The sequence below is a fragment of the Ipomoea triloba genome, chromosome 14 (genome assembly GCF_003576645.1).
Source record: "Ipomoea triloba cultivar NCNSP0323 chromosome 14, ASM357664v1".
In the NCBI taxonomy this organism is placed as follows: domain Eukaryota; kingdom Viridiplantae; phylum Streptophyta; class Magnoliopsida; order Solanales; family Convolvulaceae; genus Ipomoea; species Ipomoea triloba.
This window is the reverse complement of record NC_044929.1, coordinates 269,788-287,991: the sequence shown is the minus strand read 5'-3', so window position 1 is coordinate 287,991 and position 18,204 is coordinate 269,788. Positions and strand designations below refer to the sequence as shown.

At 34.8% G+C, this 18,204-nt stretch overlaps 3 protein-coding genes across 3 annotated transcripts in view; 2 read left to right on the top strand and 1 right to left on the bottom strand.

The window, feature by feature from the left end:
- Positions 1–3,018, top strand: part of LOC116004655 (conserved oligomeric Golgi complex subunit 2) — a 5,373-nt gene extending 2,355 nt beyond the window's left edge. The window contains exons 6-12 of the mRNA XM_031244787.1: positions 99–308; positions 473–581; positions 1,397–1,597; positions 1,705–1,809; positions 2,130–2,255; positions 2,378–2,512; positions 2,621–3,018. Coding sequence (XP_031100647.1) covers positions 99–308; positions 473–581; positions 1,397–1,597; positions 1,705–1,809; positions 2,130–2,255; positions 2,378–2,512; positions 2,621–2,734 — 1,000 coding nt within the window. The 3' untranslated portion in view covers positions 2,735–3,018. The remainder of the gene's footprint in view (positions 1–98; positions 309–472; positions 582–1,396; positions 1,598–1,704; positions 1,810–2,129; positions 2,256–2,377; positions 2,513–2,620) is intronic.
- A 724-nt stretch (positions 3,019–3,742) lies between these two features.
- Positions 3,743–4,858, bottom strand: LOC116004656. The gene is made up of 2 exons (XM_031244789.1): positions 4,518–4,858; positions 3,743–4,044 (listed from the first exon to the last, which is right to left on the bottom strand). The coding sequence occupies exons 1-2, from the start codon at positions 4,845–4,847 to the stop codon at positions 3,847–3,849; spliced, it is 528 nt and encodes a 175-aa protein (XP_031100649.1). The 5' UTR covers positions 4,848–4,858; the 3' UTR covers positions 3,743–3,846.
- Positions 4,859–13,122: 8,264 nt separating this feature from the next.
- Positions 13,123–16,234, top strand: LOC116004703 (protein CHROMATIN REMODELING 35-like). The gene is made up of 4 exons (XM_031244862.1): positions 13,123–13,149; positions 13,239–13,337; positions 14,214–14,375; positions 14,480–16,234. Exons 1-4 carry the CDS (start codon positions 13,123–13,125, stop codon positions 16,232–16,234), a joined length of 2,043 nt encoding a protein of 680 aa, XP_031100722.1.
- The last annotated feature ends 1,970 nt before the right edge of the window (positions 16,235–18,204 follow it).

Here is an 18,204-nt window from a genome sequence, read left to right as displayed (position 1 = left end):
GGGGGGGGGGGGGGGGGGGGGGGGGGGGGAAGGTTGGGCTTGAAAAGTAACTAGTAACTGTTAGAAAACAAGAATGACATGTATCTTTCTTGCATCAGATTTCAGGAGATAGCTGGGGCCTTAGATTCTGCCCTAGTGGTTGCTAGCCTTGTACAAACATCGTCATCTGAGGAACAGAGGCCACAAGACCTAATCTTGAAGCAGAGTGCTACCCTTTTAAAGTGCTTGCATTCCTGCTGGAGTGATGATGTTCTTGTGCTTTCTTGCTCTGACAAGTTTCTACGATTATCTTTGCAACTTCTTTCTAGGCAAGTTTTTCTTGTTATGTATGCACACATATAAAATAAGTAGATCTTAAATACATGTATATACATGAATTTTTATACATATATTTATAATCTGACCTTAGGCTGTTTATCTATTTAACTGAGTCCCTAAATTGTATAGATATTTGCCCGTCTTACCACTGTAGATACTCTAGTTGGTTGTCTGCTGGATTGGCTGCACGAAAAGCTGGCAATACAAGCCCCAGTCCTGGATGCGAATGGGCTATTTCTTCTGCCTCAGATGACTTTGTCTTTGTATGTATGCTCTCTTTTCACTAATATTTTTGAAGGCTTCTAAATGGGAGAAGTTAACTATGGTTTACTGCTTGCTATTTTATCTGCTTTGGTTTTGTTCTTCATGATCTCCTCTAAGTCAGCAACTTTTACAAATTGTAGTGGAATTCTTGACCCTTAGTCAGGACAGGTTTTAGGTTCAGTGCCAGTCTTTTTTTTTTTTTTTTTTTTTTTTTTCTTTGAAAGAATAGGAAGACATTGAATTTGGTTCAGTGAAATTTACAGGAACTGTGGACAGATGTTTGATGAGGTAGGTCTGTGGGTGTGCTAGAGATCTAAAAGGGTCTATGCCATTTGAAGTACTTCTGTGTCTTTGTTACAGAAATTTCCCACAAAAATAGAAGAGTTCCTCTTCCCCTTCTTCGCATGTTTTGATAAGAATGTAGGCCTTCTAAACTAATGGAGAAGGGGGAAGTGTCCTGTTTTATATGTTTTAATTATTTATTTAGTTTAGAACAGTTTTATATGGATACATATTACAGCTCTATACACTGGTTAAATTTTGTCACAACTCATAAGGATCTTAATTTGTAAATTTAGTTTACCAGTTGATTTGTCTTAATGAGTATTTGGTAAAGTGATCAGTGATAATATACTTACCAGAGGTGATCTTTTATTATAAGATTTATTTATTTATATTATATTTTATGATTTTAACTTTTCCTATTTTATTTCCATGCCCTCCCTGGACCCCTCTTAGATATTTAGCTGGTGTGTTCATATTTCATACAGCATTTATTTAAAATTCTGCATGTAACTAAGGTTTTGTATTGCAGATAATTCATGATTTGAATTGCTTGGCAGAAGAAGTTTGTGGTGCCTACCTTGCTCATGTACTTGAGTTACTGAAGTCTTGCTCAACTGAAGTACTTGATTTTGTAAAACAAAGTATTTTACAAGGTGCAAAGTCCCTTAAAGATCTTCTGCCCCTTGTGATAAGCGCGATAGTTGAGACAATAGTTGAGAGGGCTGTGGAGGTAAGCTTTTAATAAGTTCGTGTTATTAAAATCTCCTTATAATTTGTTTGTAGAATACAAATATTTTGCTATTTGGTGTTACAATCTCTTGCTCACACATACTATAGGACATTAGACAACTGAAGGGGATAACTGCTACATATAGGATGACAAACAAGCCCCTACCTGTCAGGCATTCCCCATATGTTTCAGGTGTACTCCGGCCATTAAAGGTACATTTTCTTTTCCTTGTAACTTTGTAAGTTTTATGCTACTGTTATTTATTATCATTTGACCCCAGATTTTTGTGTTGATTCATCACTATCCCATGCTAGAGTATTTGGTTGATGTGGATGAGTTTCTACCAGTTTCTAAGAAATTCTTCAAAATTTTGAAGATTCTGGTATAGTGAAGTGCTTCATGCGCAAAACAGCCCGGATTTTGATCTGGAGCATGATAATTAATAAGCAAATCACTTAATCACAACAGCTTTTGTCTTTGTCTGGAGTATTGACTTTGTTAAGGAATTGAGAATAATAATGAATCCTTTCAGACTTTTTTGGATGGAGAACGCGCTACAACATACTTAACTAAGGAGCTGAGATATGAGCTCTTGCAAGGTGCCGCCTTCAAAATTACTGATCGTTACTATGAATTAGCTGCAGACCTTGTCAATGTGGTAAGCAGATATGAAGCTTAGATTGCTTAGATATAAGATCTTGAATCCTCTCCCTTATTTCCCACTCCCCTTTGCCCTTGCACAAGAAAAATCTTCTAATAGGATTTCAATCTTGGTGTCAGGCTCGGAAAACAGAGTCTTCACTTCAGAAGATACGTTTGGGGGCTCAAAGACGAGCTGGAGCAAGCTCAGACGTCTCTGATCATAATATATCTGATACCGACAAGATCTGTATGCAGTTGTTTCTCGATATTCAGGTGACTAACATGGTTCAAACAAGTCCTATAAACAATTAATTCACATTTATTCTTGAGAACACTCCTTTGTACATTTGTTTATCCTTTTCCCACTTCTCCGATTATCAGGAATATGCCCGGAACCTTTCTTCCTTAGGGATCGATGCTGCTACAATTCCTTCTTATCGTTCGTTATGGCAGTGTGTTGCCCCTTCGGAAAGGCAAAACACAATAAGCTTGTAGAATGCTGTGAGTGGTTGTTCATGAATCACGAGTCACGACTGCCTTTCAGTTGCCCGGAAGAGATGTTTCAAAGTGTAATATGCTGAGAAGTGTGCATGCTTCTGTGTTTCAACTGGGAATGTCAACAAAATTTGAAGGGATTAGCAGAGAATCTTTTATTGCTTGTAATTGGCCATACATACACACCTTTTTTCTTTTGTAATATCCGAGGACTTAAATTTTTGACTCTTTAACAGGTTGGAGATTAATATTCAAATTTATTCTATACAATTTTTCTCCACAGAGAAAGACTCTTGATTGCTATTCTTTTATTAATAGAGGTGGGGATTATCAAAGAGTTGTAGCTTAAAATAACCCATTCGATCAATAGTTTTGTTGTTAGGCTACTCACAAGTCACAATATCACCTTGTTAGCAAAACCACCAATTCAGCTACCTTCCCCTTTCATCCATAAGGGCTACCCTTTATGTGTTAAAATAGTTAATCATTGAATACCCTTTATCCCAAAAAAAAACATAAATCTTGAAGTCTTGGAAGATATCACAAAGCTTTGTTGTTAAGCTACTCATAATACCCACCTAATAAATAAAATCAGCAAGCCATTCTCTACTCCAAAGGGATAACTGGATTGAGTTAGGGGTACTTCCTCTACCACGACACGTGACTATTAGGGCCTAGCGTCCTTTCATACTGGGGTCCCCCTCGATAAAAAAAAAAAAAAGAAAAAAAAAGAAAAAAGAAAAAAGCCATTCCCTTCTTTCATTCCTAAGTTACCAATGAGCACCGTTTAGAAACATTCTGCAGTAAAGAGCAAACTGTGAGGTGTTGTGGTGTAGTTGGTTATCACGTCAGCGGTCAGTCTAACACACTGAAGGTCTCCGGTTCGAGTTTGGGCGATGCCATTGTCTCCATTCCAAGTTCCAACCCATTTTGGTACACGAAACCTGCTGTGCATTTTGCTTCATGAAAAGCAACTGTGCGTTTGTAAACATGACTATTCTTTTCATGTAGTAAAACAAAACAAAACAATTTCATGAAATGTGTCACCATTCCAATGTTAATTGCATTCTAAATACAAGACGGAAACTATAATTTAGAATGATAATTTGATTTTATCTTGGTTTCTCACCAACAAAATAAAATATTAAACTCTTAAAAGCATCCCAAGGTATATCCCTCTCAATATAGTCAATGTTGGAAGGGTTAAACGGCCCTTTAACTCTGTCTATACACTTAATCTTTGCCCTTGCTGGAAGGACACTTTTGGTAGGATCTGGAGAAGTCCCGTAGCTCAATGATGAGGAAAATCCCTATCATCATAAGCACAATATATAATTAGAAGGAAAAAAAATTGCATCGAGGAAATTTCAATTTTTGTTTCATCAAAAGTAATTTTGTGTAGTTATGTTAATTCATCTAATTTTTTTTGGGTGACAAGAAAAACCCACAATCACTATTTAAGGTTGTATACTTGATAAACCTCACATTCTAATCCTAGCCAACAAAGAACCACAAGAGAGTAAACCATTTTAGGTTGTCCATTGCTGGCGGCCGACTCAAATTAAAAACGAAGAAGGTTAATAAGCTGTTCTTAAGCTGCTCTCACTAGGTGTCGAACTTAGTAATATAATTCATATAATTTTAAAAATATTTTGTCCTTGTTTATTTATATTTATATGCATTATATATACTATGAATTGTAACTGTAATTGTGTGATCATTGTTGAATTGAGTAATTTAAAGATGACAACTAAAAACACTAAGAATTAATAAATTAAATTACCTTGAAGATAATGACTTCAACTTCCTCCTCATCCACTACTGCCTTGACAAGAAGAGCTTCATCTTTAACAGACTGACTATAAACTTCCAACATTGCTATTTCAGCATTGTACCCATCTTCTTCATTTTCATCATCATATATAACTCTCCTCCTAGAATGCAGAAGTGAGCCCGAAAGGCGTCGGCCCGCCGGTTTGAGGCCATTGATAGATGAGGAGGAGAAACTCAGTACATGAGATGAATGTGGGGTAAAACCAGTGGGAAAAATAGGCAAAGAAGGAGGAGGTGGGGATAGGGATAGGGAGAGCAATGCTGCATAATACTTCAACATTATTGTGCACTTTAAGGGTAAGAAGAGATAAGGTTGGAGTATAGTTTTGCTATGGTCTCATTGTAGCCTTGTAGGACCTACCATATTTTTTTGTGTGTGAAGGAGATAAAATTGACTTGGTCTGATCTATTGTCTGCTTGTGATTTTGATAATAAATAAATAAATAAATATTGGTTTCCCTTTAACCAGGAAAATAGATTTAAGAGAGTAAATACAATGCATTGGTTAAATGATATATTTCTTCTTCTTCATTTTTTTTTTTTTTAAGTGACGAGAGAAATTTGCAATCATTATTCAAGGAAGAAGATGTAAACTGCACTAGAAAAATTATTTTTTCATGTACAAGAAGTATTTGAATTGGATACGATGTTATACACAGAAAATAAATATAAATGTTGTATCTATATGGAAAGGGATTTTTTTTACATCCAATATAGTAAAGTTCGGAGATTAATTAATTAATTATGGAGTAAAACTTTAAAGTCAAAGTGAGATTAAAAATAAGGAAAGTAAACAGCTGAAGAGGGGCAAGGAAAATTCTTTCCCTTCTGTGTTATGTGAAATCTTATTTGGCATTTTACCTTTTTACTATAAGAACCCCTCAACGAATATTATGCCTTATTCCTTCGAATCGGATTAAACTTTTCTCTCCATCATTAACCCTACCAACAGGTTTGTCATAATAACCCTAGCTACTTTTTTCTTAATTAATCATCACAATTCTTAACCTTTTCTTATTGTCTGTTCTTTTGTTACATAATGTTTTTTTATTAATTATATTATGCTATTCTTCTTGCCGTAATGCTAATTTGCTATCCCTTTCTTGTTTAATGATTTGTGTGTGTGATGGAGTGAAATCTGCAGCCATTATGGGAAGGTGAGCACCTAAAAAATGAACTAATTTTGTGTGTGTTTTATGATCTAGCGGGTAATAACAGACTTGTTCAAACTAAGAAGGCTAATTAATTGACAACTCCTACGTGGAATCGAATTTGGAACCTTGTGGCTATCAAGCCGACAGTTCTACTAACTTGGTAATATATGCGTGGTTTACTAATAAAATTTTAACTTATTCATACTAACTTGTCGGTTTGATAACTTGGTAATAATGTATTGCATTCTCTGTATATGTGTGTTCGGAAATGTGGTCGGAAAAACGATAATTTCCAGTAGTGCACAACAATATAGAGAATGCAATACATTATTATTATTATTATTATTATTATTATTATTATTTATTTATTTATTTATTTATTTATTTTGGGTACAAACATTTAGTTTTCTTGTTAAACATATACATAATTTTGTTATAAATTTTTTTTCTTTATTTATAGGCTATTGTGGAACATCTAAACCGCAAAAAGAGCATTATTAATGGAAAATGAAGCCCCTCGCCCGGTAATATATGTAATCTTATGATTTTGTTAATCTTACATTCTTACCTATTAAGAAATTATATTCTTGATTAATTTTAATTTATTTATGAATCACTGAACATATATTTTAATTTAGTATTTTGAATTTATCATCCCATTGATTGCTAATGTATTTTAGATTTCACAAATTCATCAAATATAATGCAACTAATTAAAGTACTGCTTTAATTGCCTTTTTGTAGCAGATTAATTAATATATGTCCTATGTTTTTCTTAATAGTAATGATAGAAACTTGCAATCACTACTTTGAGTGTCATATTTCTAAGTAATGACTTGTAAATCAAACAAGAAATATCCTGTGTGATTGATTCAACAGAGATGATATGGCAAGAATTGATTTTTGGTACCATGTTTTGTTTATATTGGTAATGTAAATGAGGTTTAATTTTGGGTTTTATTTATTGCAGAATTGTGTGTTGGAAGTGAGTTCTTGTTTTTGTGAGAGATGTTGCAAGAAAATTGAGAAACGTTTCTCAAAAATCAAAGGTACACTATTCTCTATTGTTAAATTTTTAGTTGGCATATGTTCATAACTATTTTTTCAACCTACTGAATCACTTCGTGTCACCACAAGGTCATATGCTATTGTTGTCATTACTAGTTGTCTGACTTTGAACTCTGGTTACTTTTTATTGTTGTTCTTTTTATCTTATTAGCTAAAAGTAGAAAATTCACATTGATACTATATATAGAAGTTATACTTGATTATAACTTAAATATCACTCTATAATTTCTTGTGAAGTCGGATCTAATTTAAGCTAATGAGTGTTGACCCTTTGATTATTATTCTTAAATTCTTCAACCCATCCACTATAATGTAAGTTATGGATTACCCATATTATGGTTTATGGCTGCAGGGGTGATATCAGTTGTAGCAGAAGCCAAGAAAAAGTGGGTACACATAGCAGGCACAGCAGATCTTGGCAAGCTACTACACACCATTGAGAAGAAAGGGAGAAAAGTAGAAGTCATATACTACTGCAAGATGAACCTCTCTAATTATCAACCCACAAAAGAAGCCAAACATGACGACAAAACTCCTAAACATGGACCACAAAAACATATTCTACTTCCACCACTAGTACCAAATCCACGGAAAAAAAACAGTTTTCGTCGCAAAAAAGAGGACGAAAAAGCAGAAGATCATCATTTCGCTTGCGGAGATAGCGACGATAATGGTAACGATTATGAGTACGAGGATGCCCATGCGAGGTACAAGAGCCGTGTGCACAAGCGCGAAAGCCATTCGGCGGCGGCGGCGGCTCCAAGGGTGGCGCGGCCGCCATCGCCGCCGTGGGAGAAGGCTCATGTGAGGGGTTTTGGCGACGATTTCATGGACGCAGACGTGGCGTACCATTTGAGGAAAATGAGGAGCACAGTGCCTCAGGCTATGAGTCAGGGCGGATACATGCACGTGCAGCCGCCGCCGCCGCCGCAATACGGCGGATATTACGGCGGGGGAAGTAGTTATCCCGCCGCCTATGAAGCTGCGCCGCCGCCGGCCTATCAGTATGGTTATAGTCCTTATTAAGTTATTATCACGGATAATAATAGGGAGGTTTCGCTAAATGTACCAACATTATTATATTGTGCCCCTATTTTAATAATATGGTTGATTTCAAATGAACTTTATATTCATATTTTTTTTTAGTATTACTCCATTAGATTATACTATATGTTCATCTATACTTTCTCGATCTGTTGAAACACAAAGAGCAGTGTTGAAAAAATCCCGCTTAGACGTCGATTAATCCCCACTTAGGCGCTAGACGCCAGCCAACCGCCTAGCGTATCACTTTAATCGGTGATCTAGACAGTCGGCCGATTAGGCAACGCATAGACCGCTTAAGCGCTGGCCGCCTAGGCCTCCTAGCAGGCGTCGACTAGACCTCCTAGGCACTGAAGTCAGTCGATTAACTACTGTTCTTTTTTTTTTAATGGGTTATTTCACTCAAAGCAACATAATCCTAAATTGTTCAAACTCTAGATATTTTTAAAGTTAATATTTAATATTTTAGTATTAACTATTAAAGTATTATATAATTTATAATTATTAGTATTTGCAATAGGGATTGGAGTTACAAGAAAATAGTTGCAATAAACTTTTGGTGTTCAATTGAAAATTGAAAATTGAAAATTTAGAAAAGGATATATTATAATTTAACAAGTTTCCCAAAAAAGAAAATGCACATAAAAAATGTTTTAATTATTATACTTTTGTTCATGTATGTGAGTAGTAGCATGCAGAAATATGCACTCATTTACATAGTGTGTATTTAATTTTAAATTTTTGTTAACAGATTCGTTACCTGAGACAAGAAAAAAATACCCAATACAAGGTTGTGTCATTGTACACAAATGGAACATGAAGCAGACTCCTGGGCAGTAAGTATATTATTCATGTACGGTCTGGTGTGCTTTTAGTTCACTCCTGTTATGTTCTTTTACATATATACTACTGTTATAACTTGGCACAGGTCGGGGATGATGGTAGTGAGCAAAATAATGGTGATGATAGATTCTCATAACTTAGATGATATTTGGAAGGAAATAGCATTTTCCATGGAAATCTCAAAGGTTATGCACAAAATAATTTCTTTCTTTCTTTTCTTCATCCAACTCTAAAAATTTACTCCTTCCTTTTTAATTATTTTTATAATTAAATAGGGGATGAATGAAGGATAATTTCACTTCACTTTCCATCCTAGGGTTTAGACGCACGAGACCTGCACAGAGATATTACTTCTTGTGAAGGTGAACTTAGCCTATGTAAAACCTAATTCTTAACTCGATCTTTCACTTTTCTTTCCATCCAGCACCACGCCGCCCTTAATATAAACAATGCAAATAGTATGCCCAATTAATTAAATAAACAAAGAATTAATAAAAATAATCACGGTCTAGCTTGCCTTTATCAGCTTCTTAATGCTTAACAAAAACATTAAACCTAGCCGCTGCAAATCAAAGCCAAAGGAAAGAGAGATCACCAAATCGGAAGAGAGATCGGTCGAAGCCGACGTTGCTCGCCATCTTGAGACTCAACGCCACCATCCCTCCGCCGTCCACAGCCGCATCACAATCGTTGTTATTTTCTTTCTTTTTTCTCGGCAACCGCTAATATTACTTTTTCTCATGTATTTGAAAAATTAAAGGGAACCCAAGTATTATAAAAAAGTGACCTTAAATGTGTGAATAACTCAAAAGCGAATGAAAGTCTTTCTAACATGCATTAATTTGGAAAATTTTTCATATAGTCACTTTATCCCATTTATTGTGCTTTTTGAATAATTATAGTTCACTCACTCCAATTTTTTTACTCCAATCTTAATATTATTAATTAATGTAATGTTAGTAAGTGGATGGGTAAAGATGGGATGGAATGATTTGAAGTTGGACTTGATTAAATTTTTTTTTTTAGTTGTCTAATGATTTTTTTTTTTTAGATTTTGTGACTCTTTATAATTTATAAAGTTCATGGTTCTTCCATTGCTAGTTTATATTTGTTGTGTTATTTCAGTGACTGGTTGAGTAAAAGTTCATGGAAACCCCCCAAAACAAATTGCAATAGGGTTACAAGAAAATAGTTGCAATAAACTTTTGGTGTTCAATTGAAAATTTAGAAAAGGGCATATTAGAATTTAACAAGTTTCCCAAAAACGAAAACGCACATAAAAAATGTTTTATTATACTTTTGTTCATGTATGTGAGTAGTAGTCCGCAGAAATTGAAATATGCACTCATTTACATAGTGTGTATTTAATTTTAAATTTTTGTTAACAGATTCGTTACCTGAGACAAGAAAAAGAATACCCAATACAAGGTTGTGTCATTGTACACAAATGGAACATGAAGCAGACTCCTGGGCTATATTATTCCTGTACGTTTTGGTGTGCTTTTAGTTCACTTCTGTTCTGTTCTTTTACATATATGCTACTGTTATAACCTGGCACAGGTCGGGGATATGGTAGTGAGCAAAATAATGGTGATGATTCTCATAACTTAGATGATATTTGGAAGGAAATGACATTTTCCATGGAAATCACAAAGGCTATGCGCAAAATAATTTCTTTCTTTTTTTTCTTCATCCAACTCTAAAAATTTACTCCCTTTTTAATGATTTTTATAATTAAATAGGGGATGTTGAAGGATAATTTTACTTCACTTTCCATCCTTGGGTTTCGACGCACGAGACCTGCACAGAGATACTACTGCTCGTGCAGGTGCACTTAACCTATGTAAAACCTAATTCTCAACTCTTTCACTTTTCTTTCCATCTAGCACCGTGCCGCCCTTAATATAAACAATGCAAATAGTATGTCCAATTAATTAAATAAACAAAGAATTAATTAAAACAATCATGGTCCAACTTCAATTCCCTTTATTAGCTTCTTAATGCTTAACAAAAACATAAACCTAGAGAGAGAGATTACCGAATCGGAAGAGAGATCGGTCGAAGCTAGTGGTGCTCGCCATCTTGAGACTCAGCGCCGCCATCCCTCCGCCGTCCCCAGCCGCACCATTTACTAGCCTCGCCGTTCGCCGGAAAGAGCAGCAACGACGACGCCACCGCGGGAAAACCCTGCTTCGCCGTCGCTGTCACCAGACTAGACCCAATCGACAAATCCGAGCCCAAAAATTGGCAAACAAATCCGTGGCCAGGTTTTTGTTTCTTTTTTAATGATTTCGTTGTTTCTTTGCCGCCCAACGACGGTCGAGGTTGCCGGAAAGAGAGGCGCACCGGCGACCATTCGAATGGTTGCCGGCTAGAACCTCAAAGGAGAAACCCTAATTTCATTCCTTTTTGAGTTAATTACCGATTTGGTCCCTCGACAATTGGGATTTCACCACTTTGGCCCTCGAAATTTTTCTTGCCTAATTAAGTTCTCGACTTTGAAAAAATTAATCAATTTGATCCTCCATTTGTTTTACTGTTTGATATCCTTTAAATCGGGACCAAATTAGTAATTTCATTGTAGTCAAGAGACCATTTCAGTCAAAAATTAATTACCGAAATGGTCCCTTGACTATATAAAAATTACCAATCCAGTCCCGGTTTAACGGTTATTTAACCGCAAAATAAACGTAGGACCAAATTGGTTAATTTTTTCAAAGTCGAGAACTTAATTGAGCAAGAAAAATTATCGAGGACCAAAGTGGTTAAATTCCAATAGTCGACCAATCCGGTAATTAACTCTTTCTTTTTTTGTACTGAACAATATATAAATATATATTTACACGCATATCCATATATGTATATATACATTTATTAGAAAGTTATTCTGGAATGATATATACAACAGAATATGCATGTACAACAAACATTTTATATCAAATTGCATATAAATAGGATATTTGCAGTATTTTCAGGATATACTATTGCAAAACATAATCAATTTGAACAACTAGGCAGAGATAAATAGACTCTGATACCAAATGTAAGCATATTGTTGCAAATATGACTAACCTCTGGCCATAGTTGTTCCTTAGAATTGCCTTTGATCTGCTGTAGTTGTTGTAGTAGTATGCAGAGTGTCTCCCACTTGTTCAAAGGTTCAGTATAGATGGTGTATAGTTTGCCAAAAGACAATAACCTGTACAGTGGGGGACCTATCCTTTTATAGTCTATATGCCATCAATATAGACTTTGTAACGGTTTTCGTTACAACCGTTACAATACTAATTATGACACCACTTAATGACTGTTGAAGGCCATAATAACTTGCACCATAATCATTTTTCTTAATGAAAAATGTTACATTTCTTTTAAAGGATTCTAGTCAATTTCTTAAAATAGTTAAAAATGTTATGTGCGAATTAATTTCTTTCTTTCTTTTCTTCATCCAACTCTAAAAATTTACGAATTCCTTTTTAATTATTTTTATAATTAAATACGGATTGGATCAAGAGTAGTTTCATGATTTTGTTTTTCATCCTAGAGTTTCGGCGCACGAGCCCCGCACATGCGTTTCACTTCCTTGCAGGTGCACTTAACCTACACAATCTAATTCTCATCTCTTTCACTTTGCTTTCCATCCGCTGCCACACCAACCTTACCTAATCTCTATTGCTTCACAATCGTTGTTATTTTCTCTCTTTCTCATCGGCAACCGTTAACATTACTTTTTCTCATGTATTTGAAAAATTAAAGGGCATCCAAGTATTATGAAAAAGTGACCTTAAATGTGTGATAACCCAAAAGCGAATGAAAGTCTTTCTAACATGCATTAATATGATAAATTTTTCATATAGTCACTTTATCACATTTATTGTGCTTGTTTTGAATAATTATTGTTTACTCACTCCAATTTTTTACTCCAATCTTAATACTATTAATTAATGTAATGTTAGTAAGTGTATGGGTAAAGATGAGATGGAATGATTTGAAATTGGGCTTGATTATTTTTTTTTTTTTAGTTGTCTAACGATTTTTTTAAAGATTTTGTGACTCTTTATAAAGTTCATAGTTCTTCCATTGCTAGTTTATATTTGTTGTGTTATTTCAGTGAATAGTTGAGTAAAAGTTCATGAAAACCTCCCAAAAAAAATATTGCAATAGGGATTGGAGTTACAAGAAAATAGTTGCAATAAACTTTTGGTGTTCAATTGAAAATTGAAAATTTAGAAAAGGGCATATTAGAATTTAACAAGTTTCCCAAAAAAGAAAATGCACATAAAAAATGTATTATTATACTTTTATTCATGTATGTAAGTAGTAGCCTGCAGAAATATGCACTCATTTACATAGTGTGTATTTAATTATTTTAAATTTTTGTTAACAGAGTCGTTACCCGAGACAAGAAAAAGAATAACCAATACAACATTGTGTCATTGTACACAAATGGAACATGAAGCAGACTCCTGGGCAGTAAGTATATTCCTGTACGGTCTGGTGTGCTTTTAGTTCACTTTTGTTCTGTTCTTTTACATATATTCTACTGTTATAACCTGACACAGGTAGGGAATGATGGTAATCAACAAAATAATAATGGTGATCATTCTGATAACTTAGATGGTATTTGGACGGAAATGGCATTTTCCTTGGAAAGCTCAAAGGTAAATTTGCTTTGTTTTGTTTTGTGCTCATCTAAACCAACAAGAGTGTTTGGTAAATAGCTATTAGTTGTTAGCTATTAATTGATTGGGTCACTGTGTTTGACTAGTTGATAGAATTAGCTGATTGTAAAAAGATACTTGGTAAATTAAAGGGGTGTTTGGTTGGATGGAAACTCTTTTCCATGGAAAATGTTTTCCTAAAACTGGAGGAAAACGATGTTTTATGTTGTTTGGTTGGATAGAAAATATTTTTCATTGGAATTCTATTTCTCAAAAGTGAAGGAAAACAAAATCCTAGTAAAAGATTGTATTTTGTTTTCCAAAGAATTTAGGAAGAAAGTATAACACAATTGGACTATTTTACCCTCATTAAAGTCTATTAATTACACATGTATATAATTTTTATCACTATTATTGTTAAGGGTATATTGATCTTTATATTTATAATTCATTACCATTCCAAACCCAACCAAACAATAGAATTCATATTCTCAGTAATTTCTTTTCCACAAATCAAACAATAGAATCTATTTTCCTCATAATTTGTTTTCCATGAAATTTGAATTTCATTTCTTTCAAATACTTTCTAATGAACCAAACGAGCTGTAACTGTTAGCTGATAGCTAATTAAATGCAAAATGACTTCTCAACCAGCTTATTGAAAAAAACTACTTTGAGCAACTTTTTAAATTTTAACATTTTGAAGCAATAAAATGTTATAAAAAGCTAATTAATCAAACACTTATATTGAATGTTTAACCAAGTCAAACAGGTAATAATGATCTAATCAGTCAAAATTAGCTGATAAGTTAACTATGTTACCAAACATGCATGACCATAATCTTTTGAGAATTTAATTTTTGTGTTATGAAACAGGAAACTCCTGTGGAAGCTTTGGCTGATGAAAACACAGGAAAAAGAGATGGAGAAAACTGTGAGCATTCTTTCATCCTAACAGATGATACTGGCCTTGTGTGTCGAATCTGTGGACTAATTCAGAAAAGCATTGAGACCATTATCGATTATCCGTTTGCAAAGGTCTGTAATTCTCTGCATTATATTATTTCTGTCCACTTTTGAGAATTAGAATGTCATTTTGTTTCTTTCATTGTTTCCTAATTTTATTTTTTATGTTCATCAAGGAACCAAAGAGACAGAGAACCTATCCCAGGCAGGGAGCAAGGGGTTCAGGGAATGCTGATGAAAACCTTCCTGAGCCTATCCACTCATATCAGGAGCTTCCAGTGGTTGAAATTTATGTTCATCCAAGGCACAGAGCGATTATGAAACCCCACCAAGTCGAGGGGTTCAATTTTCTTGCTAGAAATTTGGTGGCAGAGAATCCAGGGGGGTGTATCATGGCTCATGCTCCTGGATCGGGGAAGACTTTTATGATCATAAGTTTTCTGCAGAGTTTCATGGCTAAATATCCTGAAGCAAGGCCTTTGGTAGTGCTGCCAAGAGGGATACTGGGAACCTGGAAGAAAGAATTCCAGAATTGGCAGATTGAGGAGGATTTTCCTCTGTATGATTTTTATTCTGTCAGAGCTGATAACAGATCACAACAGCTGGGGGTTTTAAGGCAATGGGCTGAGAAGAGGAGCATTATGTTTCTGGGGTACAAACAATTCTCATCAATCGTGTGCGATTTATGCAGTAACAAGGCTTCGGCTGCCTGTCAAGAGATTCTGCTGAAGTGCCCCTCGATTCTGATTCTGGATGAGGGCCATACTTCGAGGAATCAAGACACAGACATCATGAGTGCCCTTGCAAAAGTCAAGACGCCTCGAAAGGTTGTGCTTTCTGGGACGTTGTACCAGAATCATGTGAACGAGGTGTTCAACATTCTCAACCTCGTTCGTCCTCAGTTTCTGAAGCTCGAGAGGTCGAGAGCAATCATGAGAAGAATTCTGAGCACAGCTTCAATCCCAGCTGGGAGAAGGAACAATAAGCAGCAAAGTTCAGACAGTTTTTTCTTGGATATAGTCGAGAAGACACTGTTAAATGACAGTGATTTCAAGAGGAAAGCTTCCCTTGTATGCGATTTAAGGGAAATGACAAAGGATGTTCTTCAGTACTACAAAGGGGATTCCCTGGATGATCTCCTTGGGCTGATGGATTTCACTGTTTTTCTAAAGCTTCATCCCAAACAGAAAAGGTCAGTTGATAAACTGAAAATGGAGGGTTCAAAGTTCAAAATAAGCTCAGAAGGAAGTGCAATTTGTGTGCACCATGGCCTTAAGGATCTCAGCAGAGTAGATGATCAAAGGATTGATAACACCCTGGCTGATTTGGAGATAAGAGAAGGGGTAAAGGCCAAATTTTACCTAAACCTTCTAAACCTATGTGAAGCCATGGGTGAAAAGCTGCTAGTGTTTAGCCAGTATTTGCTGCCCATGAAGTTCCTGGAAAGGCTAACCATCAATTCCAAGGGCTATAGTACTGGCAAGGAAATCTTTTCGATCACCGGGGATTCAGACTCAGCAACACGGGAGTCTTCGATGGAGCTATTCAACACTTCCCCGCAAGCTCGTGTCTTCTTTGGCTCAATCAAAGCTTGTGGGGAAGGCATATCGTTGGTTGGTGCTTCGCGGATTGTGATATTGGATGTTCACTTGAACCCCTCGGTCACTCGCCAGGCTATCGGGCGAGCATTCAGGCCCGGGCAGGTGAAGATGGTATATGTTTACAGATTGGTGGCTTCTGGATCCCCTGAGGAGGAAGATCACTCCACTTGCTTTAAGAAGGAGTCCATCTCAAAGATGTGGTTTGAGTGGAATGAATATAATGGGGATCCTGATTTCAATATGCAGCCTGTGGATCCACAGAATTGTGGTGATATGCTTCTTGAGACAAAACGCTTAAATGAAGACATTGTTGCTCTCTACAGAAGATAAGTGTAAGTATTTCTCTCAAATCTTTGAATGACACATTTTGACAATTGCCCTGTGTGGTAAATGACTATTAGTTGCTGTTAGGTGATTGAGTTAGAGGTTAACATGAGCTGATTGTAGGAGAAGTGTTTGGCAAATTAGTTGTTAGCTTATAGTTTTTTGGTATACTTTCTTTTCTCAAAAAACTAATTGAAAAAGTTTCTTTGAGCAACTTTTTGAATTTTAGCATTTTAGAGTTACAAAAAGTTGATTAACCTTGTATTAATTTTTTAACAAAATCAAATAGCTAATAGTGGTCAAATAAGCTAAAATTAGCTGATAGACTAGCTATTTTTGCAAACAGGGCCAATGACCCTGTTTGGTAACATAGTTAGCTTATCAGTCAATTTTTATTTATTTGACCACTGACTTGGTTACATAATCAATATAAGTGTTTGATTAATTAGCTTTTTATAACAGTTTATTTTTATTTCTTTCAAAAAAAATAAAAAAAACCTGCTGAAGGCAACTTTTTCCATAAGTTTTTTGAGAAAGTCGTTTTGCATGTAATTAACTATCAGTTAACAGATGATTTATCAAAACACTTTTCTACAATTAACTAATGCTATCGACTAGTCAAACTCATAACAGTATCAGCTAACAACTATTTACCAAAAACTCTCAATGTTTGATCATTGACTTAATTGTTTTCCTTAATTGTTTCTATGTAAAGGTTGTGAGGAAGTGTAAGCAGTCGTCTTCCTGGTGACATATGATATGATGTGGCCTTGTATTCTACTATTCTCAGTGTGGCCTGCTCAGAAGTCTATGATGAAATTTAGTCCAGACTAGACTAATTCAGCTGTATCTCTATGTATTACTATCTTAGTTCAGCTGTATCTCTATGTATTACTATCTTAGTTGAGCTGATAAGTTTGTTACAGAGCTTTAATTTCTTGTCATTTTATTTGGCTATTTACAACCTTCACTTCACCTTCTCTGTCTTCTTGTTAACTGTGAATTGTTAACTTTTTGTCTTTGAAATATTGTGTGGATACTGGATATGATAGTTAATTTAATTTGTTAACAAAGGGGCCAATTTTAAAATTAGATTGTACTAAACGTTCTTTTATCTTCAATTCTTGTAGGTAAAAGAACAGAAGAATTGAAGAAAAAAAAAATCTTCAATTCTTGTATGATCTTAATTACTTTTTGATGTTTTGGATTAATCAAGTACTGATTTTTTTTTTTAACAAAAAAAAGTATTCTAAATATTTTAGTTGTAGCTCATTTAGAATAAATATCTTTGCTGGTTTTAGTTGTAGGGTTATTATTGACAATAGAAGAATTTGTTTGGTCCTTATCTAGAGACTGGACTCATGAGATTAGAGCATTTCCAGTAGGGATTTTTTAAATAATTTTTGAAACAGTAAAAATTTGCAAGTGTTAGTTTTTAATAAATGTAGAGAGTGATTTTTTGTTGGTTTTTTGTTCTGTAAATTTTGGTTTTTTGTGAAGCCCGCCAGGTGATAGATAAAGGAAAACAAAGTCATTTTATTTGTGCATGAAGCGAAAGAATTGCGTAATTTAGGAACCAGCCTATTGCGCTCCACGCATCTTTCTATAACTAATTAATACTATTAGTTGGTCAAATCAGCTAACACAATCAGATATCAACTACCCCGTATTAGTTAAATCAATCAGCTATTAGATATCAATTAACAATCAATTGCCAAACACCCCTAACACTTGTTATTCAATTATATTCATAACAATCTAGAGAAATAAAATTGAATATTAATCTTATATTAATCCTGAGCAAGCATATATATGGTACGAACTTGGGCATCAATTACAGGTTAATTAATACATTAAGAAACAAAAAATCCAGCTAAATGTTTTAGAGCACTTTAGACGATTCACAACCAGTATATACAATATTAGCATTTAGTAAAAATAATTCATAAGAATATGCATGAAAAGGATCACCCTCT